The 26,053-nt window shown below is 37.9% G+C and overlaps 4 protein-coding genes and 1 pseudogene across 5 annotated transcripts; 2 read left to right on the top strand and 3 right to left on the bottom strand.

The window, feature by feature from the left end:
* Positions 1–2,463: 2,463 nt before the first annotated feature.
* Positions 2,464–8,510, bottom strand: LOC122015349 (vesicle-associated membrane protein 721-like). Its single transcript, XM_042572194.1, has 5 exons — positions 8,231–8,510; positions 3,383–3,524; positions 3,172–3,292; positions 3,022–3,084; positions 2,464–2,869 (listed from the first exon to the last, which is right to left on the bottom strand). Exons 1-5 carry the CDS (start codon positions 8,418–8,420, stop codon positions 2,726–2,728), a joined length of 660 nt encoding a protein of 219 aa, XP_042428128.1. The 5' UTR covers positions 8,421–8,510; the 3' UTR covers positions 2,464–2,725.
* A 491-nt stretch (positions 8,511–9,001) lies between these two features.
* LOC122015489 (transcription factor BHLH089-like) lies at positions 9,002–13,175 on the top strand. 2 transcript variants are annotated; one of them, XM_042572403.1, is made up of 6 exons: positions 9,002–9,346; positions 11,434–11,634; positions 11,801–11,866; positions 11,962–12,030; positions 12,105–12,150; positions 12,822–13,175. In XM_042572403.1, the coding sequence occupies exons 1-6, from the start codon at positions 9,161–9,163 to the stop codon at positions 12,839–12,841; spliced, it is 588 nt and encodes a 195-aa protein (XP_042428337.1). In that variant the 5' UTR covers positions 9,002–9,160; the 3' UTR covers positions 12,842–13,175. The 2 variants fall into 2 exon arrangements, with proteins under 2 accessions (XP_042428337.1, XP_042428336.1); XM_042572402.1 differs by having other exon boundaries at positions 12,105–12,176.
* LOC122018080 lies at positions 10,138–10,255 on the top strand (annotated as a pseudogene).
* Positions 13,176–13,241: 66 nt separating the features above from the next.
* On the bottom strand, positions 13,242–19,901 carry LOC122013638 (protein PTST homolog 2, chloroplastic-like). The gene is made up of 9 exons (XM_042569886.1): positions 18,973–19,901; positions 18,733–18,881; positions 15,457–15,606; positions 15,158–15,393; positions 14,798–14,943; positions 14,574–14,721; positions 14,256–14,324; positions 14,062–14,171; positions 13,242–13,633 (listed from the first exon to the last, which is right to left on the bottom strand). The coding sequence occupies exons 1-8, from the start codon at positions 19,899–19,901 to the stop codon at positions 14,076–14,078; spliced, it is 1,923 nt and encodes a 640-aa protein (XP_042425820.1). The 3' UTR covers positions 13,242–13,633; positions 14,062–14,075.
* Positions 19,902–22,972: 3,071 nt separating this feature from the next.
* On the bottom strand, positions 22,973–25,452 carry LOC122017323 (gamma-glutamyl peptidase 5-like). The gene is made up of 4 exons (XM_042574905.1): positions 24,957–25,452; positions 23,685–23,840; positions 23,439–23,606; positions 22,973–23,370 (listed from the first exon to the last, which is right to left on the bottom strand). Exons 1-4 carry the CDS (start codon positions 25,329–25,331, stop codon positions 23,263–23,265), a joined length of 807 nt encoding a protein of 268 aa, XP_042430839.1. The 5' UTR covers positions 25,332–25,452; the 3' UTR covers positions 22,973–23,262.
* Between the last annotated feature and the right edge of the window lie 601 nt (positions 25,453–26,053).

Raw genomic sequence — 26,053 nt, 5'->3', positions numbered from 1 at the left:
AGGGATCTTTGAATATCCGTAGCTTGCCTCTCTTTTCTTTTAGTTTCTCCGAAGGTCCTAGAGACAAATTTTACAATTTTTTAATCAGGGAATCAGGTAAATTGGTTGAAGATTTACCTCCCTTTGATTGCTCGATGACTATTTTCAAGTCTGCCTGTATGTCTTTAAGACTTTTAATAATTTGGACTAGTAGCTGAAGTTGCGTGTTGTTTTGTTTGATGAGGGCACTACTTGATGCTGAGACAATAGGGTAGTCACTGGGTTTTGCAAAACCTACAACGAGGGACTCAATTTGCTCTGTTGCTTGCACCGTATCTTTGAAAGATTTGTTTCCTCTTGTAAGAGTGTGGCTCATCAAGCGATCAACTTCTCTATTTTGTGAAGCAGTTGCTCCACCATTTCCAACTTATTCCGGCTTTTTACGAATTTGCTGGCCTCCTCTTCTGCTAGCTTTGGTTGCTGAGAAAGTTTGATCACCAGTTCTGTGGCTTCCTGTTTTGTGAGAGGTTTGCCTTCTATGCAATTCGTAATTAGGTTTGTCAAGGCGATTTTTAGGTTTACAATTTCTTTTTCAAGATCTTGTTGTTTTTCAAGGAGAAGTTTGAAGTTTCTTAGGTTGACGTTAGAAGATAGGCAAGTTCGATCATAAATGATGGCAAGGTTATGAAAGAGGTGATGGTTTGAAACTTTGGTAGTTAGAGCAAGATAAGGTACTCTAGGTTTGAGGTATGAGACTTTGAATACCACTCCTGTATTGATTCTTCCCAACGACTGGACATTAAATCCCCTATTCTTTCTGTGTTTGTTTACAGCTTAGAGTCTAGGAAAACTTTCATGCTCATCCGACTGACTGCTTTAAAGCGCTCTACAACCTTTTGCAATCAGTTACCTTCCTGGTCGCCTTATTACAATGCACAGACATAGTAAGGGAACGTAAGGTTCTTAACACTATATCTTCCTTTTTAAAGTAAAAGCTTTTAGATGAGAAGTGAGTATTACCAGTTAGATCCTTCAGATTTACCGTCTTACGCATTTACTAGCCTTACTAAGGATGCATGTCGAGTCTCTATCTTTTAGATCCGGGGTTCTCTCTACTGTAACACTAAAGACTTAGTGAGTAAAACAACAGGTTCTTAGTTATTTGATAGCAGGGACCTTGCACCATTAAGTACCTTGACCTCTTTAGGATTTACATTACCACATCTGATACCAAGTTGGGGGGGAGGAGAAGATATGAAAAACAGAGCTGCGTCCAAAATATGACCATGGTAGTGCAAATCCCCAAAGTAAGGCTCAGGGTCTCTGAATTACCTTGCAATGGGCCAGGGGAGGTTCTTATATAGAGAGGTCAGCTCTCCTGAATTACCTGCTAGATATGACCATGGTATCATGAAAGCAGGCCTTGGAGACAAGAAGAACATACCCTTCATTGGAGCTGGTAGCATCCCCAGTGACTTGCTAACCTTTGAAAGTGTGCTTTATTTCTTTTTGGAGACTCATCAGGACTAGGCAGTCACAGAGGAGGTTTTGGCGGGCTCGAGGGCTCAGGCGGTGGCTTCGGCAGTGGCGGTGGAGGCATCCTATAGGTAATTCTCTTACAAACAGAGTGTGACATGTACTAAGAATCATGAAAAATATATACTATTGAACCGAAAAAAAAAAATGCCACGTTGTGAATCTTGTGATTAATCTCAACTTGCCATATAGAACAAACTTGATATATCAAAAACTAAAGAATGGAACTTCAAGTGACAAACTACTTAAATTACACTAGTGCTATGAAGTGTGCATACTTGTGAGTGTGCAACTTTTGTTAACTTTATGACAAACCAAAGTGATATTTTTGACTGTTGGAGTTAAAGGTCAGATATTGTATGAACATATTAACTTCAATCTTGTATTATAGGTTCCATACCTATTGCTGTCGCTTCGATCAAATGAGGGAGATACTCCAGCAATCCGAAGCTTTACCATGTAAAGCAACCTGTAAAAAAAAAGGAAAACAAGGAAGAAAATTCTTTTTTAAGAGTTTTAAAAATACTTGCGAGTAATCATATTGCACCAGAACCAACAATTGAAACAAGAAGAATTATCATTTTCATGTCACCTGGCATTAGCAAGCTGCTATGGTTAAATTGGCGACGGCAAAAATCACCCCAAGTGAAAGTGCATACCGTGCAGTAGAAAACAAGAACATCTGCAGCTGAATCTGAAGCTCCACAAAATCATAATCATCAGGAGAGAACATATCAATTCATGCTATACACTCATAATATACAATACGCTAATCATGCCTATTGTGGGTCTCCCTCCATAGCTTGGAAACAAAATACTTGGGCAAAAACCACCATGAGCAAGTGCAGAACATGAACAACTTATTCCGGTTAATAAGCAGCTATAGATAAAAGTATAAACCAACAACCTTATAAAAAGCAATGGAACATCCACAGCTGGATCTGAAGCTACACGAGAAAGCATCAAGAGAGAACTTGGTATTAACCGAACAACAAAGAATTTGTTTGCACTATACACACATAACATACAAGTCACTAATCCAAGCCTATTCTGGTCCTCCATAGTCTGGAAACAAAATACTCATTTGCAGCAGATGAAGTTAAACCACAAACCGACAATGATTATCCAAGTATCGCTATCACACCATATAAGTAAGATGTCCTAAGGGAAGCAGCAGTTGCAACAGACTCTAAGTTCTTAACCACCAATATTAACATTTGAAACCATGGCATACAGACAAAATTATGATAAGGATCAGGGCAATAATGATGCCCAAAACAATGAGCTTAATCTTCATGTTATTCAGCCACATCTTCCTTCGCATTTGTGTTCCCTGTTGTCTGAAATCTTGTGCCTGTTATACAAAAATATCAAGTTGCTTTAGAATAAGAATCCAAAGGAAAATAGAAAATACAACTATCCACAATACTTGTTTGTCAATTTCAGAGAATGTATCTAATGGAGCATTTAAGGGAGCTTCCCGAATTATCATACTGGCTATCATACCTGGGAGCGAAGATTTTCAGTCTTGTCAACAAGCAACTCAATTTTCTCCCCACGGTCAAGAACCTAAAAAAATCAAGGACATCATAAGAAGCAACAATAAAATACAAATTCCTCAACACAAGAACAAAGTGTATGGTAACAGTCGAGCACCTTCTCAATGTTCTCCATCATAACTCCCTTGACTTCAGAAACCTGAGCCTTCACCTTGGCAAGCTTGCTAATCTCTTCTGGATTGTCCATGCAGTATTGCATGTGTTCCTTAAGCTTGGACCTAATATCTCATTTTAAGGAATCAGTACTCTGGTTAGACATGATAGAAGGATTATTTGAAAATTTGAATGGCGATGTGATGTAAGAATACCCGAACTCACGGCTGAGGCTATTAGCTGTAGCTGTTGCAGCTTTTCCTCCACCATATCTTTTGCTAAAATCCTCCTTCACCCGCTCAAGAAAGGCAATAGGGACTTGCCTGCCAACTAACTCGGTAGCAACGACACAGTATGCTGTGAAATTCATTTCTTTCAGTTCAGCTACATAACATAACTAATTATCATAACACCTCTTGAAGGATCACAGCTATTTAATCTCAAGCAGACACAAGGAACTATTACGTGGAAGCAAACAAAGAAGAAAACAATGAAATCAGATATCTATCACATGAAAGGGGAACACAACTAAAGCCTAGAGGCTGACAGCCAATTTTATTGGGAGAAAAAAGAAAATCAAATTGCATGTCTCTAAAATGCAAGAATGATTTCACCTTAAAGGGAAATTTAAAATATCGACAAAGACATCAGATTATAGTGCTAACATTAAGGGCCGGTTTCCTTGGATAAATGAGTCAATGGGTGGATCAAAATTGAGGGAAAAGAAGGATCATCCTTCCATTTTTCTTTTTCCTTTGATGAATAAAGGGATGAGGGTGGATATTTGAAGTGTTCAATTCCTTGTAACCCATCCACCCAAAACCAGAAGAGAAAACTAGTTAAGGAATGTTGAGAATGTAGAATTATCCATCATACCTGCATATATTTGTTCAAGGAAACAACTCAAAGGTATTGCTCATCTCTCCCCTCATTCTTCTGTCTTTTCAATTCCCAATCCCTCTAGGGAAAAAAGGTCTACATAATAATGTAGTCTGTCATTATATTCCATACGTAGGTGACTTTGGTTTAGGTTCTAGAATAGATACCTAGATGATGCATATCCAAGAAACATCATACAGCAACTGACAACCGAACCATGTCAACTAAAAGCCTAACCTAGACTAAATTACTACGCCATGAAATGGACCAGCTTCTCTGTGTTTGACTGCTTCTATACAAGATCAAGGCTTAACATTTCATACCATTATTCAAGTGTATGATGTTATTCCCTGCATTACAGCCAACTAACTCGAAAAATGAAATTTGTCTTGAAATGATCTTTCTCAGAGCATTTGCATTCTATGATGGAAGTACCTATCAGTTTCAAGTAAAAAAAGGCTACTAGCCTATTGTTTTAAAAGAAAAAAATAATGGAATTGGCATATCTAAAGGAACTTTTTTGCTTATGTCAAATTAAGGATGGCTAATTTCCAACCCAAACATGTGAGAGTACCTAAGAATTAAAAATGGACCAAAAGCTATAAGCTACAGAAAGATGAACAGAATTAAAACAGTTAACAAAGACAGGCTCAAATGACCAAAAATATTACACTGAACTAAGTAGTCATGGCACAGTCAAGAAGTTTTGAAGATCAATTACTTCATGTCCCTGTAATTTCCTGGTAAAGCAATACTTAAGAATTAGTCATTAAACATTTCCATGTGCCACAAACAAGTAAGGTGAACAGCTATTTCTGTACCCATCAAGTTAATTTACTACTCCGCTTCCAAAGGACTTGTTGAAATATTCAAAAACTCTAACAGTCCACTATTTTATGTCCATCTAGGAGGGAAAATTCTTGATTGCCATGCAAATCATGCGCACTGCTGTAGCCAACACCTTATAATACACTTGAATGGCCAAATCATCAAAGTTCAAACAAACATCTGAAGGTCAGATGTGAAGTCTATGACTCAATCCATAGTTGGAAGCAAAGGAAATAAAGTTTGATCAGAAGTATTGGAGTTGTTTGTTACTTTGGTTCATGGGAATTGGGATAATACATCTCCATGAGTTCTATTACTAAGAAATGTGATTAACATGCATGGTTCCACAAAAGTTTCTTGTTAAAATGACATGGGCTGATGGGCATGTGATTGCAATTGCAGATTCGATTCAACATCAATATGAATGTGAATGGATTATCTTTTAGTTTCTGATATAATTTTTTTATTGCATACTACTAAAATTATGCAAAATAGATCATTTTGATAGCATAATAACTTATGGCATAATATTATTAATTAAATATAGCCGAACTCACTTAGTGAGATAAAAGTTTGGTTGTGGTTGTTGGTTGTTGCAAATATAATTAAAAAGTTAAACAATATACTGTATATCTTATGTTGCATGCTCTACCACAATTAAATTCCAACAAATTAAAAAAACTGAAATACCATCACTTTTATACAAATATGATTCGGAAGGGATACATAAGAATTTTGTAAAAACTAATTGATCCAAATGAAACAATCTACCATTCCTACAAAGCATTGGTGAACATTTTTCATATTCCATAGCCTAAATGCCCCAGAGCTTCTCACACCAGTTCCATTCTTTAACAAAGATTCAAACAACAATCACACTGATAGATTGTGCTTTAAAAAGGCAAATAAACAGATGACTGTGAAGGCTTAGTTTCCTACAACTTTTGCAGAAATTAGAAAGCAATTTTGGGGAAGCTTTCATTTTGCTAAAACTTAATTAAAATGTAATTTTTATATTTAAGGTACAGGGTACTATCATCTGTGACAAAAGTAGCGTAAAAATGTAAAAAGACTAGTGTTAGAAATTTGGTTGCCAGTGTGACAGAATGATGGTTCGACAATCATGAAGCATAGTCACACTTTCCTTAAGACTTAATGGTGAACAATTGGGATTCGACAAAGTCACTTTAGGATACAATGAGAACATCTGCTCTTCTGTGACTTGCAATAGTCTCCAGTCCACTTGGGTACAAGGTCACAAGAATTTACTCACCCAGGTGCATAAATTGGATGGTCAAAGCTTTGTCAACAAGGAGGAAGAAGGCATTGAGGGAAAGAGAAGGCTATAAGAGTTAAAATTCTAGCTGAATTTGAGTAAATCTATCTTCTCCAACCCACTATGGTTCTCATATTAGACCAATCTACGCCCCTTGAATGGAATGATTCTATTGGGCTACACCAAACCAAACTTAATTTGGGACGCATAGATGATCCAAATTGCACCAATTCAAAGCAAATTCCCTCTAGGATACAATGAGATCATCTACTCTCCTATGACTTGCAATTGTCTGCAGTCCACTCAGATACAAGGTCACCAGAATCTACTCACCCGAGTGCGCAAATTCGACAGTGGGAAAGAGAAAGTGTAGGAGTCTAAAATTCTTGCTAAATTTGTCTTGTCTAAACCACTATGATTCTCATATTAGATCAATCTACGCCCCTTGATTGGAATGTCTCGATTGGCTGCACCTAACCAAACATAATTTGGAATGCATGGATGATCCAAATTGCACCAATTCAAAGCACAGGTTCACTCAGATCCAGTCACTAAGTCCTACCACTTGGGTCAGAATCAATATGTTGGTGCACCGCCTATTGACAAACTAGTCATTCTATGTGGAGGTGTAATTGCAATAAGTCCTACATACCAATAAATTAAAAACGCATCAATACAACTCATGATGATGTGTACATGCAAAGTGCACCAACAATGCCCACACTAAACCTTATGCATGCAATGTAAGCCTAGTTTGCAACATGATCACATGGGTGGCATGTCAACACTTGAGTGCAACCATGCTCACATGATCCCATATGTGCTTCCACTAACTCTACCTTTTTCCAAATCATTATCTTATGCAAGATGTCTCAATCTCCCTACAAATTCTAGATGACAAGCTAAAATTCCCACACTAGCTTCCCATAAGCTCCAAAAGCTCTATTTTTCTTCTTCTTTCTTATGCTTTGAAAACATTTTAGAAAACAATTTCTTATCGTGAAATTCCAACAGAAAAGATATATTATAATACTTATTTTAACTCTAACAATGACATCATCATATTAATTTATTTTATGTTATTAGATAAAAAACATTAAAATAAATTTTAATTTTTCATTAATACTAATTTTTCATATTCAAATTTGACTTTATTACAATTTTAAAAACTATTAATGCAATTTCATCTTGTTGTTATCATTAAATAAATATAACAAAATAAAACAAATAATAATACATACATGTTGGCTAAAGAAAAATATAATGAACAATTTAGAAATTATTAAAAATCATTATGTGTATTAAAAGCCACGTTTACAAAGTAAAATTTGTTGATCAATATTTTCCACTTATAGAATTATCATTGTAATTTTAACTAGTACTTTTTAATCCATCTTTGAAGAATTAAATACAACGAGTTTTGCGATGAAAAAACACTTCTGATAAGAAAAACAAGACATGCTTGCACCAATCTACCAAGCGCAGCTTCAATATTCCGTTCAGTTGCCTAATCATGAATCGAGGATTATACTAGTCACAAACAAAAGAAAACAAGATACAAGAAACAAGCATATAATATAAGGTTGCAAATCTCAAAAAGACGCACAAACTCATTGAGAAACGTCAAGAAAATGAGATGGCATATCAATTGGAATTCCTATCCAACAACTTCCACAAAATCGTAATTGTTTATGGATCCAAGCATCTTTGTCTACAAATCCTGAGATTTAGATCAGCTTCCTCTTCAATTATCCACTAGTCGTAGTAATTTCAATTCTCGATGGAGATAATGAAACAAATCACAACGTCTTGATTAGAAAAGATTGGAAAAATAAAATCAGATCAACAGTCACCTCCTTTTTATGCTGTTTTTAACTAAAAAACGGTTTCTCAAAAACACCCAAAATCGCACTCGCGTATAACATAGGGGCAAAGCCGAACTAATCGACGAACATCAATCAAAAATCAACCCAAATTCATAGATCCGCTGCTCGCACCGACGCACTAAGAGCCGTGAGGAAGGCAAAGCGAATCAAGTAAAATACCGTACAGTAAAGTGGATCTGGATCAAGGCACTCACTGTATCCATCCTCGACGAGGTAATTGAAGGTATGGCCGTCGCAGTTATAGGTGAACTTGTTGTTGCTGGCAGGGAGCTTCTGCAGGCACTGGGCGGCGATGCTGTTGAAGTTTCCCGTGAACTCTGTGTACTCCGCCAGGATCACCGTCCCCCGGGCGACGAAACTATAGATCAGCGACTGCTGCCCCATCTCTGTTCTCGCAAATCCCAGATCGATCGAAGCGAGATGGATGTCGAAGCGCCGCGATCTCGACGAGGACGATGAGAAAGAAAGGCATCCGACCAAGGGAGTCAAACTTATAGCCACGGGAGTCGACGAAGAAATCACACGACTTCGTGATCGTTGAGGAGCTTATTTAGAAATACATAATTACAGTGTGTTTTGCAAAAATAACTTACCTATTTTTATTTTACTGGCTAAAGTTTAGAGAGCTGTACTAATTATATTAAATATTATGTGTTAAGATTACTTAGTTTAATTCTTTCATATTTTTACATGTTTTATTTTTTACTAATTTTATTTACGTATTTGTAGTGAAAAATGTATTATTATATGTTCACCCCCTTAGTCGACCATTATGATCCTATATATGTTTCTATAACAAAATATTTAAATAATTTATTTATTCTATCCGGTTATTCAAATTAGTGACCGGTATTAAAAGGGGGCATTTTGAAATAAAGTAGGAAAAAAATTGAGGGCAATCTAAAAATTAAGTCAAACCTCAGGGGATATATAAAAAATTGCCCTGATTTTAATAATTTGGCCCAGCAAATCTCTTGCTGGCTCGCTCTACCTTTCATTGTTCTTCCTACTTCCACTCTGCGACCTCCGCTGCTCCGCAGATCCGATCCTGCCACCTCGCTTCACCACATGCTCGAACCTTATTCTGCATCGTGATCTTGGATCCGTGGCCCGTGCCCCCGAAAATGTGGAGTTTCCCCGTGGCCGGAGGGGCCCCGGGGCTAGGGCCTACGATCCGGCGTCCGGGCAGTGGGGCGTCGGCGGGGATTCCATTGGGCACCGAGAAGAGGGAGCGGTGCGTCAAGGGGAGGCGGAAGAGGAAGGAGTTGGCTTCGTCTGAGGAGGACTCGCCCAAGTATGCCCATGACTTGGTATTGATGATTTCTGTCTCGTTCGGTTGGTTACTTGCTTAAATTAGCTTAAATTTGGAGATTTGAAGTGTAGAAGTAATTAATTTCTTTCTACTAAACAACAATAATTCAAGCATTGTTTCTTATTATACACTGATTTGCTAAACTTCATGGTTCTTTTTAGTAGTAACCTTAGCAATATAAATATAATTGTCACAAGAGTTGAGTTTAGTAAATAAGAAATGCTAAATTCTCTCATAATAAATTTGTCATAGCAATCTTCTTATGTAAATATAAAATAAGGAAAGAGTAGTGTCAAATGAAGATTCTGTAACTTTGTGTTGGAGGTGCAAGCAAAGGTGCATTCCATTGAAGTGTAGAAGTTCACAACTTTTTCAGGGGAACATTTTTGGTCCATGTTAGCTTTTTCACATGGAAGGTCGTAATGAAAATTCTCTTTTAGTCCAGATCATTAAACATTCTTGGACTTTAGAAAGCTAATGACTGGTCATTTATAATCTCAGGTTTGGGTAGAATTTGAATAGTTCATATCAATGATGGAGTTTGCATTGGCAGTTCTAGGGAAGATACAGAGCTTAATGACACAGCAACAAGGTCTACCTCAGCATCTGACCTTCTGTGTTAATTTCTACCTCAGCATCTGACCTTCTGTGTTAATAGTTTCTAGAGTAGCTAGAGAAAAAAATATAAAAGCAGTAAACAAATGTCAGTTAGCAAATGTATAGGAAAGGACGGAGCAAGAAGAAGCAGTGATAAGCAACCTCTTCTGTATGATTGTTTACGCCTTGGCTCGATGCAATCATACCAGCACTAATGCACTAGATCCCATCAGAACTCTGAAGTTAAGCGTGCTTAGGCAAGAGCGGTACTGGGATGGGTGACCCCTAGAAAGTCCTTGTGTTGTACCTACTTTAGTAAAGCTGCCATGAGCATAGCTAAAGTGGTAAGTGGATGGAGCTAGGACTGTAAACAAGCCGAGCCGGGCTTTGAGGTGTTCAAGCTTGTTTGATAAGGTAACCGAGCCAAGCCAAGCCGAGCCGAACTTAAAATGAAGCAAGCCTTTGAAATGATTGTTCAAGTTTGGCTTGGTTTATTTTTATGAGCTTGAGCTTGTTTGAAGCTTAGCTTGAGCTTGTTTGAAGCTTGGCTTGAGCTTGGTTCGTTTAAATGTTATCAAGCTCTCAATTCAAGCTTGTCTTGAGTTTGGTTCGAGTTTAGTTCGTTTAGATGTTATCGAGCTCTCAATTCAAGCTTGTTTGATTGTTTGAAACTTTTACTTGTATGATTAATTATTGAGCTTGATAATTCAAACTTATATGTTTATTTTATTTTATTTTTTTTGTTTATTTAGCATATTGATAAGAGTTTTATTAATGAACATGGTCCGTGAACATTGTTCACGAACATTAACGAGTTGAACACATATGCGTTCAAGCTCGTTTGTTTAGTTTAACGAGTTGTTCAAACTTGTTTATTTAATTGATCTTGTGTATATTGAACGAACATAAACAAGCCCTTACCAAACCAAACATCAAGCTTGTTTACAAATGTTTGGTTCATTTACAGCCCTAGATGGAGGTTTGCCACTTGAGGTCGAGGGGTTGAACCTCGGGGCTAGTGGGGCGTAAATCTCTGCACCCCATATAACTCACCCCTCATCCACTTACCTCCTCAGTCACCGTGATTTATCTCCTCCGTGTTGGTCCCAGGGCGGGCTGGCGGGGGCGCTGGGGCAAGCGCTTCGCCTTTTGCCACTTGTTTACACCTTGGCAATCGTAATGAAAATCATTCTAAAAGATTGTGTTGATGAGTCTCTTTAATTTAATAAATTGAAGTGATTTAAGATGTATACCAATAGGTTAAACATTACCTAAATGTCAAACAAACAGAAAACAGGCTCTCCGGATAACAAGAAAAAAAAAAACAGGTTTGTTATTTACCACTGTGGAAGAACAACAAGAACAAATATAACTTCTGAATGTTTAACTGACCAATTGATCTTGGCGAACTTTTGTTATTTGATCATAAGGTTATTTCTTCTGTTGTTGCATTTTGACTACTTAATAACTGAATGCTTTGCTCTCAAGATGGATCATGAAGCTAAACGCCTCAAGGGCATGAACACTGACGAGAATGGCAATATAAAAACTGAGGTGGAGGCAAATTCAGGCATCTGTAATAAGTTAAATGACCAAAATTCTCAACCAGCTGAGCTACCAAAGCAAAACTACATCCACGTGAGGGCCAGGAGAGGTCAAGCAACAGACAGCCACAGCCTGGCTGAAAGAGTGAGCATGCTCGTTATAGTCTTAGCTTACTGTTGTAATCAAAACAGTCCAGTTTCATACTTGGGTTTTGGTCAATATACCTTGGGGGTCAACCAAGAAATTTGAGATATTATTGAATATTATTCAGCTACTTTAACTTTGTTATTGCCATTTGAATTGCTTGTAGGCAAGGAGAGAGAAGATAAGTGAGCGAATGAAAATTCTTGAGGATTTGGTGCCAGGTTGTAATAAGGTGCACAATAAAGTATAAAATTACTCGCTGCTAGATATCATGTACTTGAGAGGCATTGTGTTTTTCATTTTAATTGAGATTTCTCGTATAAGTAGGTAATTGGCAAAGCATCTATTCTGGATGAGATAATAAATTACATTCAGGCTCTACAACACCAGGTCGAGGTATGCTTACTTGATTATCTGTAGGTTTTGAATTTTAACCTATACTACAGAGGCATTTTGATGTTTTTATGCAGTTCCTATCATTGAAGCTTGAAGCTGTCACTACTAGTATGAATTCAGGTTTTGAAGTACCCACCTCTAAAGATGCAAGTCAAAATGTTTAACTTTTTGCTATTTGTATGTCAGAATATATAATATTCGAACTACAATGTTGCCTTTTGTTTGCTGCTCGTATGAGAACTTTGTAAACAAATTATTTTCAACAGTTAGACTAATTGCATTTGAAATGTATACGATGATTGTATTGTCGACATGTTGTCTCTGCATAATTTATCGACTATCGAGTTCCTTCTTATGAGTGCATAACCTCTGAAGTCACTGCCAACTAACTACTCAACAATATGATTGTTCTAAGGGATAGTTATTAGTGTGATACAGGTAGAATGCATATCTTCTTTCCGAGGACATTAATATATAAATGTTGGTTAAGCTTATCAATGGTCATTCTTCATCTCCAAATTATGGTTCTATCTGTTTGTCTGCCTTTTCTACTGCAGATTTCTTGCTAGACATAATATATTTTTTATGAAATGGTGTGTTGCTATCATCTGAAATGCACTTAGTCATGATTCTTAAGCATGAAACTTAGCTTGAAATTGACTTGCTCGTAGTTTGTGTTTGTCTTGATTGCTGCTCATTGTTTGTGTTGATCGTTTTATTTGATACAAGAACTTCATTCCTTAACCTTTCTTATCATGGAATCACCCTGATACATAGCCTCTGTATTTCAGTTTGGTGCGCAGGGACATGACACCATTTCCCGTTTGACATACACTCCGCATGAGACAAGAGAATTCGATCAAAATTCGACAACAGATTGGCTTCATATGCAGATTGGTGGTGCACTAGAGAGAGTGACATAATCAAACACATTTCTCACTCCGAAAATGAATACCGAGTCGGGATTAAGGTTACTTATCTATAGCCATGTAAAATTACATTCAGAAATCCACCTAAATTTGTTATGCCCCTAAGGTGATGTCTCGAGAAAGATTAACAATTACTATTATAAGCGAAACGATGGACAATTTTTTTTCTGTTAGAAGTTGATTGAGCTGTAGTTGAGTTGCTTCGTTGAGTTCTAAGATTTGTGTTCTAAAGAGTTTGTTATGAAGCTTATCAAGCTTGATCCACACCCAATGCCAAAAACGGGTTTGAACTTATGGAGCTTGATGTATTACAACTTTTAATCTACATTATTGAGCTTATTGAGTTGCTCATTTAGTTTTACAAGATTCCATATAAAAAATTTACATCTTGCTAGAGCAGTCGTAACGTGGTTGTAAGAGGATCAGTAGACATGCACACGATATAAGGCGATAACAATGTCTTCAGTCAACATGCACAGTGATACCAGAAGGTAGCAACACACAAACCATTGGTGTAAGTTGAAAGATCCATAGGAACAAATGCCTTCATCTGATTTTGCAGCGCTGCAATTGTTGAGGTTCACTTAGATTCTTCGGCGCGCACAGCCACGAGATGTAAAGGACAGCTTCAACATCATCATTGCTATCCAGCTTCTCTAAATAAGCTCTTGATACTGTCAACCATGAACATGTTTTGAGCAAAAAGAGGCCACAATAAAATTACAATTGAAACGAGAAAATTTGATTTGCCATAAAAAGTTTCTATCTGATTATAGCTTACACTATCATAAAGAGTTTTTTTTCCACTCGTCCATGCGACTCACTATCTTGATTTTGTGATCGTAAGTTCCAATATGTTCTTGTAAATGTTTGTAAGGATAGAGATCCTATAAATTTGAGTTCCATTTAATCCATGGATCAAATTGTATGCCATTTGATGTTTATAGACGCCAATGAGCATCTAGCAATTTTAGTATCTAAGAAATGTACCGAGTGAAAGCGGTAACAACTTGTTTAACTATTTTGCATCAAAAGCACAAAAGAAAAACATCCCACATATGTCCGCTCTCGCCGCAAAGAACATGATGAACAAAAATCATACCGGGAACATGAACTTCAATCCACCATGAGGAGATTATTCTCGTGACCATTGTTGTGCGCAGTAGGGCGCAAGGGATCAATTTTCCATACACCATCAACAATGAACTTGATCTGTGTCAAAGCGAGATATATCGAGCCCAAGCATGCTTCGGATTCATAAAGAAGATTGTTACCAATAAAAACTCTGTTGCTAACCTCATATCTTCCAGGGTACAACTTTAGCTGCAAAGAGAAGATGCCTGAGTTTGATCGTTCCATCCTTCTCTGAGTACAATATATTGCATTGTTAGATTATGCTCATGAAAAGAAAAACTATTTGAAAACAATGGATGCAAGTACCTAGTTGGAACTAGACAGTGTGTTAGGATAGTTAATATAACAAATAAGATAACTCGATTGGGGTTTAGATCATTTCAGTTCTCTGCATTAATGAACCATGAATCTATTTTCGTATATTGCTCAACTTACATACGTTATGCAAACCAAAAATTTAAAGCAGGAGAAAATTTTTACCTGATTAGCCCATCCATCAAAAGATCCCACAAGTAAAACCTCTGAAGCAGAATTAGGCCAGACAATACAGGTTGTACGAAGGAGTGACAAAGCCATTTGAGCAGCAGTAATACTACTTTGTTTCTCTTCGGCTATTTTCTGTGCTTCTCTACACACAAAATCCAAACATTACATGTATGACAAGAATTCAGTAAAGATTTGAGGCCGAGCTTTGAATAGCAAACCTGATCTCGAGTGACAGTTTTCCATCTATAACAGTCAATTTTGCTCGAATAGACCTCAACTTATCTCGAGCTTTCATAATTTCAGTTTCTTGGAATTCCCAAACATCAGAAAGACTATGCAGCTCATCTAATGAGTTTTCTTGGTGCTGAAGAACCAGAACTGAATGAGAATAGCAGTTGAAATTATAAAATTTCTCCAATATTACAAATATGACGATAATAGTTGAACAAACAAACAAATGAAATGAAAGAACAATGTACGAAACACACACTCGCAAATTCAGCCAATTATGAGAAATAGGTTCACATTATTTTAAAAAAAGGGAAAACAATTGCTACATGTAGAAAGACATGACAAACCTTTTGGGAAGTAGCACCATTGACTCTAGCTTGTAATATGTGAGCAGCAGAGTTAAGATCCTCCTCCAATAGCTGAAGACGTGCAAGTATCTTACTTTTGTCCACTACCATTTCATCTCTTCCTTTATAAGACATGTTGTTCTGCGCTTGTTTATGAAACTCATTACTAGAAGCTTCAACATCTAAACAGTGCTCTTCTGAGAGCCTTCCATCGTCATTGGGGACAATCTCAGCAGCTGAAAAGCACAAAGTTTTTAACACTACGGATACATTAAAATGCAACGGCAGCTGTAAATTACCTTCAAAGTCCGTCAAAGAAAAGCCAGCTCTTTGAAGACTCCAATTCCTCCACGTGTCAGGAAATGCACCTTTTGTGCCATTGACAACTTTGAATTTCGTATTATTTGCCTCGACCATTTGAGATTCTGATGACTTGGATCTAGTATTTCCTGCATTACTCTAGAATATCAAGTTTACGAGCAACTAATTCTGCATTTGGAAAAGTAACTTCCATCAAAATTTAAGCAAACAAAGATTTTCAGAAACCAAAATATTGGCAAATATGACTAGATATCTAAAAATGACTACTAATAAAGAATGGAGTAATTGCTCCTACTTTTTTGAACTAGCACCAACAAGGAATAACGAAACTTGACAACAAACCATTGCACAAGATACTTGCTTAGATGTATGAGATTAGAAACAAAAAGATAAGAGATGAATCAGATTGATGTATCGAAATCAATATTCATAACTCAATAATATAAGATTGAGCTCACTCAGATAAATATGGATGTTCCTATAACTCAATGAGATAATTCTTCCATCATAAAAAACTAGTTCACATATTTGGATCATTGAATTGTTGGAATTATTTTAAAATTCAAATAAATATATTTATTTAACTGGTAATTTTATTCTATTTTATTAAAAAAAATCGTTAAACCCTAAACCCTAAAACCCATAAATTGTATATATCTTTATAGGGTTCTTTCATATAATAGCTTTTCATACATTAAAAACGTGAGAGGTGGATACGGCTCATGTTTATAACTAAATGTGTATTTAAAATAAAACAACTCCATGCTTTATATATGTGCTATAATGTTATCTTACACTGGATATGTTTTTGATACTTGGTTAAATGCATGAAATTGGACATTAGCAACTTAATTAGCCTTGATAATTTTCAATTTTTTTTTAGTTAAAACCTTTGTAGTTAAAATCAAATAAATGCCGCACCATATTTATATATGAAATGATCTTGTGAGCTATGAAATTAGTTAATTACAAAGATGTTAGATAAATTTATTTGTCTTATAAAATACTAGCATGATTTTACATGAATAATTATTCAATAAATATGATAGCTTGCTTATAACTAAAATTTATGGAAAATAAGTTGAGGCTAATTTGATTTGTCTTGTGTTTAGCATAACTTTGAATTATGATTCATAAATACTCAATTGAGCACTATAACAATTGCAAATAGCTCTTCATGCTAGTCAAGTTACTCATTGAGTACAATGATAATTATTTATCATGTTTGTCTTAGTTGTGCACATGCCAAATTTCTACTTGTGGCAACATGCTCTGTGTGTGTGTGTGAGAGAGAGAGAGAGAGAGGGAGGGAGAACGAACAGTTCAGAATTGTGTGTGACTGTCTCTCTCATCAACAACAATAACCAAGCCTTATTCCACTAAATGAGGTTAGTTATATGGATCCTTTTACATCATTGAGCTCTATTCCCTCTATATTTAAATAAATTTTATCTTATTTTATTATTACTAAACAAGCCTTTTTTTATTTTCCTTGTTTGATATACATATTTATCATAATCTCACATCGCCTAACTAGAGTATTTATTGGCCGTTTAAGTACATATCCGTACCACTTAAAACGTGTCTTTTCCCTCAATAAATGCAACCCAACTTTCTCTCTAATCTTCTCCTCATCTTACTAAAAGGCTAAAATAGGATTGTGATCTTAAAATCATTGGGTGGAATGAAGAGTTATCTATAATGGGTCTTCCAACAGTGGCAACCCAACATTTATGATGGACGACTCGTTGATGGATATTTAATGAAGTAATATCAAGCCAATTGGTTGGTCGCAAAAGTAATTAAAAGTGTAAAAACCTATATAGTTCTTTATGATGAGAATCTTCACACCCCGATTCCTATGGTAATGACTCATACTTACATAGAAAAGGGAAGGCTTTGCTTCAGAAAACTCTGAAAAAGATAATTTCCATGAGATGTTACTCTAGAAATCCTTGGTAGGTGTCTCTTAAATGGGGACCGATATAAGGTTGCGGCTAGGAGTTGGACCCTCCTAAAGGTCCTCATGAAAAATTAAAAAACTTGTGAAGAACCATAGATGTGCACCATGGCAGTGATTTTCTAATATTCTGTGTTTTAGTTAATGTTGGGTTCAAAAGTGGTGTAGTTCAAGATCAGATTTACTCTGCACATGTGAGAATTATATGAATTACTTTAATTTTTTAAAAAATATATTTATTTTTAAATAGTAATTTTAATCTATTTTATTGGTTATTATTTGTTTAATTGTAAATATCAACCTGCGCGATAGGTTGAATGGTTGAATACTTACTTTGTGTCTCCTAGTTCTATCTATTATTAAATTTCTCTTTTATTTATTTTCTTTCATAATAATTTTAATTCTCAAAACTAATTTTTATTGTATTTATCATTTCGGTTATTCATGACATGGAAGGAAATTTCATATCGTGCCAAGCAACGCAAGCAGAATTTATTATTCTGCCCTACACAGGCATAGGCACCAGCACTGCAAACCACCGCAACTCATGAGAGCCTCCTCAAATTTGCGGAGGCTATCATGACCTCCACAGGTCATGGAGGCTGTCGCGACCTCCGCGGGTCACAGAGACTATTGCAATCCCACAAGATCATGGAGGCTATTGCGATTCCCTGTTTTTTTTTTAATATTTAGGTTAATTTTTTATTTTCTAACATCTAATTCTTCTCCCTTATTAACTTTTTTCTTCCTTGCTTACCTCTTTACAAGATAAATAGAAAAAAAAAATAACCCTTTTAACTTAAAGTCAACATTACATTTCAAATATAACTCAATAATAAACATCTACAACGATCAAATATCAATAAAAATATTTTTAATTAATATATTTTATATTTAAAAAATATCAAAAGCATATCGGTATAGTGTGATACGGTACCAAAACTCGATCGTTCCAGTCATAAATCGAACTTCTAGCATGGATCAAAATTTTAAACCTTGATACATGATAAGAACAAAAATTAATTTAAGTATAGATGATGATATAGTAAGGGATAAAGCCCAATGATGTAAAAAATCTATATAGCCGACCTCACCTAAAAAGATAAGGCTTGGTTGTTGTTGTATACATGATAAGAACAAGCACATGCTTAAACCTTCACTATTCATTGCACCGAAGAACATATCTTAGTTGGGTCTAAAGTGTTTAAGATTATAGAAGCGAAGCATGTATAATTTTGTTCGTGTCATGGAAAATTAGCAGATATATGCCAGAAACTGAAATGTATAAACTCACTTGTACCATCTCGATCGACTATAGGTTTTGTGTATGAATCCAGACCATTCACTACCTTCCCACTTGTTATCAAAGACAAGTTCCTTTCTTTTTTCAGCCTGCTCAATATTCCCTCAACCCCACCACCCTCTTCCTGCTCCGCTGTCTCCCTGAAAAATATAGAAAATCAATCAAAAAAAGTAAATTAAAAGGAAAATAAAGCAGCAACAAATTGTCTCAGCAAGCGCATCTCCCACTCACAATGTTCTTCCTGAAGAAGATGGTGTGGAAGGGCAGTCGTCGGAGCCATTAGAAACCCTCTCTTGGTAGACTCTACCATCTTCTGCAGCTTCACTTTTGCTTGGCAGAACAGTTACAGTAACGCCATCGTCAATGGGAAACTCCACCTCATTGTCATCGAGGTCCCAGCCAAAAGCGAGCCATCCGCCCTGAGCTACCACAGCCTCCACTAAATCTGCCCTCCCAGCCGCGACGAGCTCCAGCTTGGTAGGAAAATCTGTCGGCTTCGCTGAGTTTTGCATGAATTCGTAAATCTCAGCTTCCACGTTCGCACTCCTCTTACCTGCCTCGAATGCATCCGCCGCCTCTTTCCTCTTCTTTCTCCTACCACAAACTCTCGTCCTCGAGCCCTCGAAAAGTCCAAAAGACTCGATCTTGACGCTCGCACCGCAACAAATTCCAGCCGGAACGGAAACTGCTAAAGGTGCGATTTTGGCAATTAGACCACAACGAACTCGGCGCCTGCGCGAGCCGGAAACCGACAAAGAATCGATGCCGGGACCAAATTGAGGCCGGAATCTGGGTTTAGGGAGAGAGGGGAGGATGAAAGGCATGTCGCTGCATCGCCCCACTAGCCACGAGCCTTGAAATTTATAAAGAGGATGGCTGTCCGGCAAAGGTCGCGCCTTTAGAGCTTGCTTCCTTGACAAGAGAGGCAACGTGGGCACGAGTGACGAGACAAAGAAGGCGAGAAAGCGACGACGGGAGGGGAAAGGAAGGCAATGTGCTTGTGGAAATGGCCAGGAGGAGGAAGAGCTGGAAGAAGAAGATAAGGAGGCTTCTGTGGTCTGTGGATAAGGGATTGGATCGGGGGCAGGCGACAAAGTGAAGATCTCTAGTCCTTTTCGGGAAAGGAACCGAACTAAAAATAGCAGTGGAACACGAGTCATCCGTGGCTTGCATCCAGAGGTGCAAACCCTAAATGGGCTGATCCATAGGTGCGGCCCAATACTAAATGGGCCGACGCTTTAATAATTGGATTAAAAACAAAAGAGATTTTTTTTAAAAAAAAAAATTGTCATGAACCCTTCTTTTAATTTTTTTATTTAAAAGAACACGATCACCCCCACCGGCCACCGGCCACCGGCCACCGGCCACCGGGCCTGGTAAAATGACAATTGCCTTTAAATACATTGTTTGGCAGATATCTCATGCGGTAAAATTCGGTTCATAATGAGTTAGTCAGACTCGATTCTAAGTTCGGATAAAAAAAATATTATGTTATATATTAATCAGCGTTAAAGATATGATAAATATTTAATGAATAAATTCATTAAATTATTTTATTAATATTATATTGTTCCCCGAAAGAACGTGTTTTAGGATTAGACTAGAACGTCTTGATAAATACGGTTACATTTTCAAAATTCAGATGTAATACTAAATATGTAAGAGTTCACATTACAGAGTCCGACTGTAATGTATCTACAAGAACCGTTACATCTCTATAAGAACTTGGGTATAGTGTTAAATAAGTAAGAATTCTCATACCATAGGTTGGATAAGAACAAATACGATAGAAAAATTAATAGTATAAAAGTTAGAATAATATAAAATATAGGAACTCTTACTGGCAAATTAATAGAGGTAGTAGATACGATGATTAAAGAAGAATTAGTATTTTGTGTATACAAGAGACAAAATGAGAAATTGAGAAGGCAAAGATAATAGAAAGCTCAGGTTTTAAGTTATGGTATACAAAAATAAGTAAAGCAAGAAATGAAGTGGACATTATTGTATATAGTTTATTAAAGGATGAAATTGTAAGAGTAGTTAGAAAAGGGGATAAAATTATAGCTCTTAAGATAATAGTGGTGAAAAAAACTATGAACATAATTAGTTATCCTGTTCGAGAGTCGAGTCGACGGACGCTGGAGAAAAGACGCTCACGTTGACTAGATGTAGATTGTGTTGAAGCAATCTAGGTGCCCTAGGTTTTGATGTTTGGGCAAAGGTTTAAGTTAGGTTTATTGTTGTATTTGATATGCATTGTGAGTGTGCAGGATACAGGTACAACAAGGAAAGTCCAAGTGTGATCTTGGCAAAGGAGGAAAGTCCAAGAATGAGTCTTGGCGGTGTAAGTCCAAGCATGTAGTCTTGGCAACGTAAGTCCAAGTGTGACTTGGCAATGGATGAAGCCCCGGAGGTGAGGAGCCTCTTGACAAAGGAAGACCCGACAATATGGACAAGGCCGAAGGAAGCTCCAGAAGGCAAGACGTGAAGGATGGGGAGACATCCGAGGGACGCGAGGCTGATGGAGGAGACTAGAAGGCTAGGTCTAGGTTGGTCGGGTGAGAACGAGTGCTGAGCGAATGTACTCGAGGCAAAATCCTAAAATTAGGGGGTACTGTAGCGTCACTGTAGCAATACTGTAGAGTTACTGTAGCAGTACTGTAGTGTACTGTAGCAGTACTGTAGCAGTCGACTGATGATTGTAGCAGTCGACTGATGCACTGTAGCAGAGAGCCGTTGAGATAGTCGTTGGCACCAGTCGACTGGTAACGGGCAAATCAGGTTCTGATTTGTTCCAAGCTCTATAAGAAGGAGCTTGGTATGGCCGGCCAAGGTGACGAAATTAGACTTGGTTAAAGCCTAATTAGTAGTCACTAAAGTACTCAAGGATCTCTTGTGTCCAAGTGTTCTTGGTTGAAGTTATGGTGAGGTTTCTCCACCCACAATGAGCGGTTTGAGCTAGCCGGAGTTTCCGGGGACTAATCCACCGACGGATTGAGGGATCGTCCACCTTACGGACAGCCGTGGAGTAGGAGCATCATCTCCGAACCACGTTACATCGACGTGCATTGGTTTGCTTGTTCTTTTCTTTATCTTTAGCTTTCGTATTCGTAATTTGTATTGTATTATTCCGCTTGCGCACTAACGAATACGTAGGAAGCCATCGATTTGGGTGAGACGCTATTCACCCCCCCTCTAGCGGCCACCGATCCTCCAACAGATTGAAGATGACGTGGACCTCCAATGAACTAAGTCTACAACCACAAGTCGTTAGTGCCGAGCCAGCGAGGGGTTTCCAAGCGATGGCCCTCCGATGCTCAAGTCAGTCACCGGCGGCAGGAGAATGAAGTAGAGAAGAGAAAAGAGCAGCAGCGTAACTATAGCTACAGTAGTGAACATACCTCCGATGAAGCTTTGGGGCTCCTTATATAGGGTCCCCGGGCGCGCGTGTACGCTTGTCGAGGCGTGCATGCTTCTCAAAGCTTACCGTAAAAGGACGTGTCAGTAAAGTGTCCCTGGCACCATACCTTATCAGCCCGAACATATCTCTGACAAGACAGCGGAAGCTTTTACTGTACGATCCTCCGCCTGACCTTACCACCGAGAGTTTAGGATGGGGCCTGCCCTGCAGAAGGTCAAGGTGGTCAGCACTCTGGGAGTTCGTCCGATCAAGTGACCCATCTGCCAAATCGGCGCGAGGAATATTTGATCCGAGATTCATATAATCAACCTCATTTAGTAAGATAAAATTTAATTATTATTATTATTATTATTATTATTATTGTCACATGGTGTAAATCCTAAACCAATCAAACACTTTTATGAACCGGACAATTTTGTGTAAACAGCAATGGAATGATAACAACTTTAATATTATACCAATAACAATTTCATAATTGTTATGATAATTATAACAATTATAATTCATATTTACTATCACATGAATATTGTTTGATAAGACAAATTAATATTGTTTGATAAGTCAAATTAGTTATAAAATCGTAAGTTCTACCATATAAATCTTGTTAAACTGACATTTTCGATTAAGGATTTAATACGTCATAATGATAATATCGAATACTTGAGAACAGCTGTGTGATTTAAAAAAAAAAACTAGTAGGTGGTAAGTCTGTGATAAAAAAAACCTTGATGATTTAAAAACAAAAGCACTCTTTCAAATTTTACTCTTAATAATTTTAAAATTATTTTAATTTTATATTATAGCATCTAAAATAAAAATATATATTTTCGAGATAAAAAATAGACACTTCTTTCATTCGATTTGCGAGTTACCTCTATTCACTTTGAGGAACACCAATGCTACATAAAAACTCACACAATTATTCAATGAACGCAACACGGTTCGATCCAATCAAGTCATCAACAACAGCTCGATCGAACTGTTGCCCGGTGCTACATGAACATGAGACTGTTCTATCCAGTTCTTGGCATCTCCACTTGAGAATCTCCTTGTAGAAAACATAGAGCTTCAGTCGAGATCCGTGTCTTCTCTTTCGATTACCATAAAAGATCCCCCTTCAGGAAGCCTTTGCATAGCCTCTTCCAAGCCTCCCGGTCCGGTTGTCGCATGCCGATGCTCGCCTTTGCGGCTTCCGCATGGCAAGTCTGTGAAACAAAGTGTCCTTGAGCAACTGAAACTATACATGCCACAATTGATTTTCAGTAGTAATAACCTGAATGAGGTTTCGTTGGAGGAGTCGATCGATGAGGTGGAGGAGGATGCCTTTGTCGTACTCCGGGTGGCCTTGGATGCCCATTATGTGGTTTCCGTATCTGAACATCTCGATGCCGGTCTTCTCGGACCAAGCCAGCACCTCTGCTTGAGGAGGCAGTTGCCATACCTGAACACAAGGCAAACCAACATTATGAACTAGTCCAGTGCTGAAAAAAACCGAGCTACCGATCCTGCATTCACTGACTTCGTCGCGGTGGAATTCGATTACGGGGAGATGAGAGGGGATGTGGAGCGAGGCCTGCGTCTTGATGATGGTGTGGGAGGGGTGGATGCAGGTGACTCCGATGTCCCAGCCTTTCTTCGCTCGGCCGGTCGTCCCCCCTAGCGCCCTGCTCAAGATCTGCCCGAGCAAAAGATGATATGAGCAATTGCATTGTCGGAAATCTTGAAAACTGATCATATGTGAAGCATTGTTAGCGAAGTTTTAAGTATAGACTAACTGGCCCAATTCAGTTTTTGAAACGCAACAAATAGTCATCAATGGCCGAGAACTTGACCTTCTTGATCCACCTACGATCACCCTTATCGAATCTTCGGTAAGTTCCTAAAATCTAACCATATGCATCCGCAAACGAAGAGCCAACCGGACTTGTTTAACAACCGATTGCCGGTTTAAACATGATCCAATTTCCGAAACATTAGCATCTAGAGGGGGAGGGCAAGTAACAAACAGAGTCTTCATTCAATGGAACCATCAATGGCAGAAAAAACAAAGAAAGTTAGTTCCCTTTTCCTCTTACCGAACTAGAAATTCCACACAAAACATCGAATTCCATTCGGTAAATCAAAAGAGATGAATCATGTTTGACAAAAGGCAGACTTGGATTATGTCGATTTTCCTAAACCCAAACCGGAGTCAAACCGATAAAAGATCGTTCTTCCGGATCAGATAGGCCATCTGTTCCTGAATTACAGTAGAACTAATCAAACTCAGTGTTCTGGAAACCAAATGAAGCCGATTCCACACGACTAGATTGGCTATCGGTTACCGATTGTACCAGCTGAGTATTTGACCAAGTAATGATCATAAGAAGTTTACCTCTATTAAAGCTATTCTTAAGTTCTTCAACTCGTATAGCTCTTATGCACAAAGATTCGACATAAAATGGACAATCTTTCTGACGGTCCAGAATACCGTCAATGCGGAGCACCTGAAATCTATTGTACGCAATCTTATCCTATCCTGCATTACAAATTTTCCGGCTCAAATCTACACCAGCATATATATATATATATATATATATATATAAAAGAATATTTTTGTTTAAATGAAGAAATATTTCTGTTTTAATTTTAAGCCCCAAAATATTTGGGAAAGAAAAAAAGATGGTTTTTAATATATTTTTTAAAAATAAATAAATAAATAAATATTTGCATTGCAATTGCAGTAAATTATTAAAATTAAATTTCATGGTAGAAATTACGAAGAAAGTAAAAGAAACAGAGCATCGTCCACCTGGTGGCCAAAGCAGACGCCGAGGACCTTCTTCTTCTTGGCGTCGAGGGCCCTGAGGAAGGCGACGAGGCCCTCAATCCAGGGGTCGTCGCCGTGGGCGTCGTTGCAGCTACCGGTGATCACGAACCCGTCATAGCCGTCGGCCTCGGCGGCCGTCGGCAGCTCGCCGTGGGCGGCGCGGTAGACGTGCCACGCCTCGCCCTCCTCCCCCAGCAGCCCCACGAAGACCTTGAAGTACCCGCCGTAGGCCTTCCGCACGTACTCCGAGTCGTCGGCGCACAGCAGCACCGCGAACTTCTTCCGCCCCTTTTCTTTCCCCTCCTCCTTCTCCCCGGCCGCAGGCGCCACCGCCGCGTCTCCATTCTCTCCTCCCATCTCCGTTCTCGCTAAAGATTTCCTCTTTCGGAGGGGAATGGAGTGGGAGGAGGAAGATAATGGCGGATTCGCCCGCAAAATCCTACCTTTTGGGGAGGAAGAAGCGTGGAGCAATGGAGATGGGAGGGAGGAGGAAGGGGATGAGGCCCATTTATAGAGGTGGAGGCCTGCTGCCTGCTTTCGGAGAATTTTTATTTCAGCCCCTCAAAATTCTCGTTGTCAATATTCCTCCCAATGTGCCAAAATATTTACTTTACCCCTCATAGTTTTGTACTTTTTATTTCACCCTCCAAAGTTTGAATTTATGAAATATCTTCCCTGTAAACAGTGTGCGAAAATGGAGGAACTAATTGCCTTTACGGATTGGGAGAAAAGTTCTTTAAAGAGCATGAAATGGTTGTTGCTAGAAGATTGCAACACTGAAATTCATTCTCACTAGATCGATCATATATAATGAAAAAAAAACAAGGTTTGGCCATGATCAAAACAAACTAAAATCATTTTATTATCTCTTAGGCTTGTGAATGAATAGATATATCATTGTCTTTAAATGTACGATGCGCATTAATATATTTTTATGATAATTATTGCTCAACTCAATCCTTTTTCTAATATCGATATGAACCAAATCAATATGCTAATCATCTTTACTCAAAAATGTCCTACAAAACTATTGTAGATAATTTTATTAATTTTTATTTCCAATTCATTTTTTAAAATTT

Source organism: Zingiber officinale, chromosome 8B (assembly GCF_018446385.1).
Source record: "Zingiber officinale cultivar Zhangliang chromosome 8B, Zo_v1.1, whole genome shotgun sequence".
Taxonomy (NCBI): domain Eukaryota; kingdom Viridiplantae; phylum Streptophyta; class Magnoliopsida; order Zingiberales; family Zingiberaceae; genus Zingiber; species Zingiber officinale.
The sequence above is the reverse complement of the archived record's forward strand: the minus strand, read 5'-3'. Positions and strand labels throughout refer to the sequence as shown.

Coding starts and splice junctions, on each gene's coding strand:
- LOC122015349 (XM_042572194.1), bottom strand. CDS start 8,420: ATGGGGCAGCAGTCGCTGATCTATAGTTTCGTCGCCCGGGGGACGGTG. Junction 3,085..3,171: donor TGATGGAGAACATTGAGAAG/GTGCTCGACTGT, acceptor TGATTTTTTTAG/GTTCTTGACCGTGGGGAGAA. Junction 2,870..3,021: donor CTGAAAATCTTCGCTCCCAG/GTATGATAGCCA, acceptor TTTGTATAACAG/GCACAAGATTTCAGACAACA.
- LOC122015489 (XM_042572402.1), top strand. CDS start 9,161: ATGTGGAGTTTCCCCGTGGCCGGAGGGGCCCCGGGGCTAGGGCCTACG. Junction 11,867..11,961: donor TGGTGCCAGGTTGTAATAAG/GTGCACAATAAA, acceptor TCGTATAAGTAG/GTAATTGGCAAAGCATCTAT. Junction 12,177..12,821: donor AAGTACCCACCTCTAAAGAT/GCAAGTCAAAAT, acceptor TCTGTATTTCAG/TTTGGTGCGCAGGGACATGA.
- LOC122013638 (XM_042569886.1), bottom strand. CDS start 19,901: ATGACTCGTGTTCCACTGCTATTTTTAGTTCGGTTCCTTTCCCGAAAA. Junction 15,394..15,456: donor TTCTTTGACGGACTTTGAAG/GTAATTTACAGC, acceptor TGTGCTTTTCAG/CTGCTGAGATTGTCCCCAAT. Junction 14,172..14,255: donor TGTACCCTGGAAGATATGAG/GTTAGCAACAGA, acceptor GCTTTGACACAG/ATCAAGTTCATTGTTGATGG.
- LOC122017323 (XM_042574905.1), bottom strand. CDS start 25,331: ATGGGAGGAGAGAATGGAGACGCGGCGGTGGCGCCTGCGGCCGGGGAG. Junction 23,841..24,956: donor GCGTCTGCTTTGGCCACCAG/GTGGACGATGCT, acceptor TTGCTCGGGCAG/ATCTTGAGCAGGGCGCTAGG. Junction 23,371..23,438: donor TCCAACGAAACCTCATTCAG/GTTATTACTACT, acceptor TTTGTTTCACAG/ACTTGCCATGCGGAAGCCGC.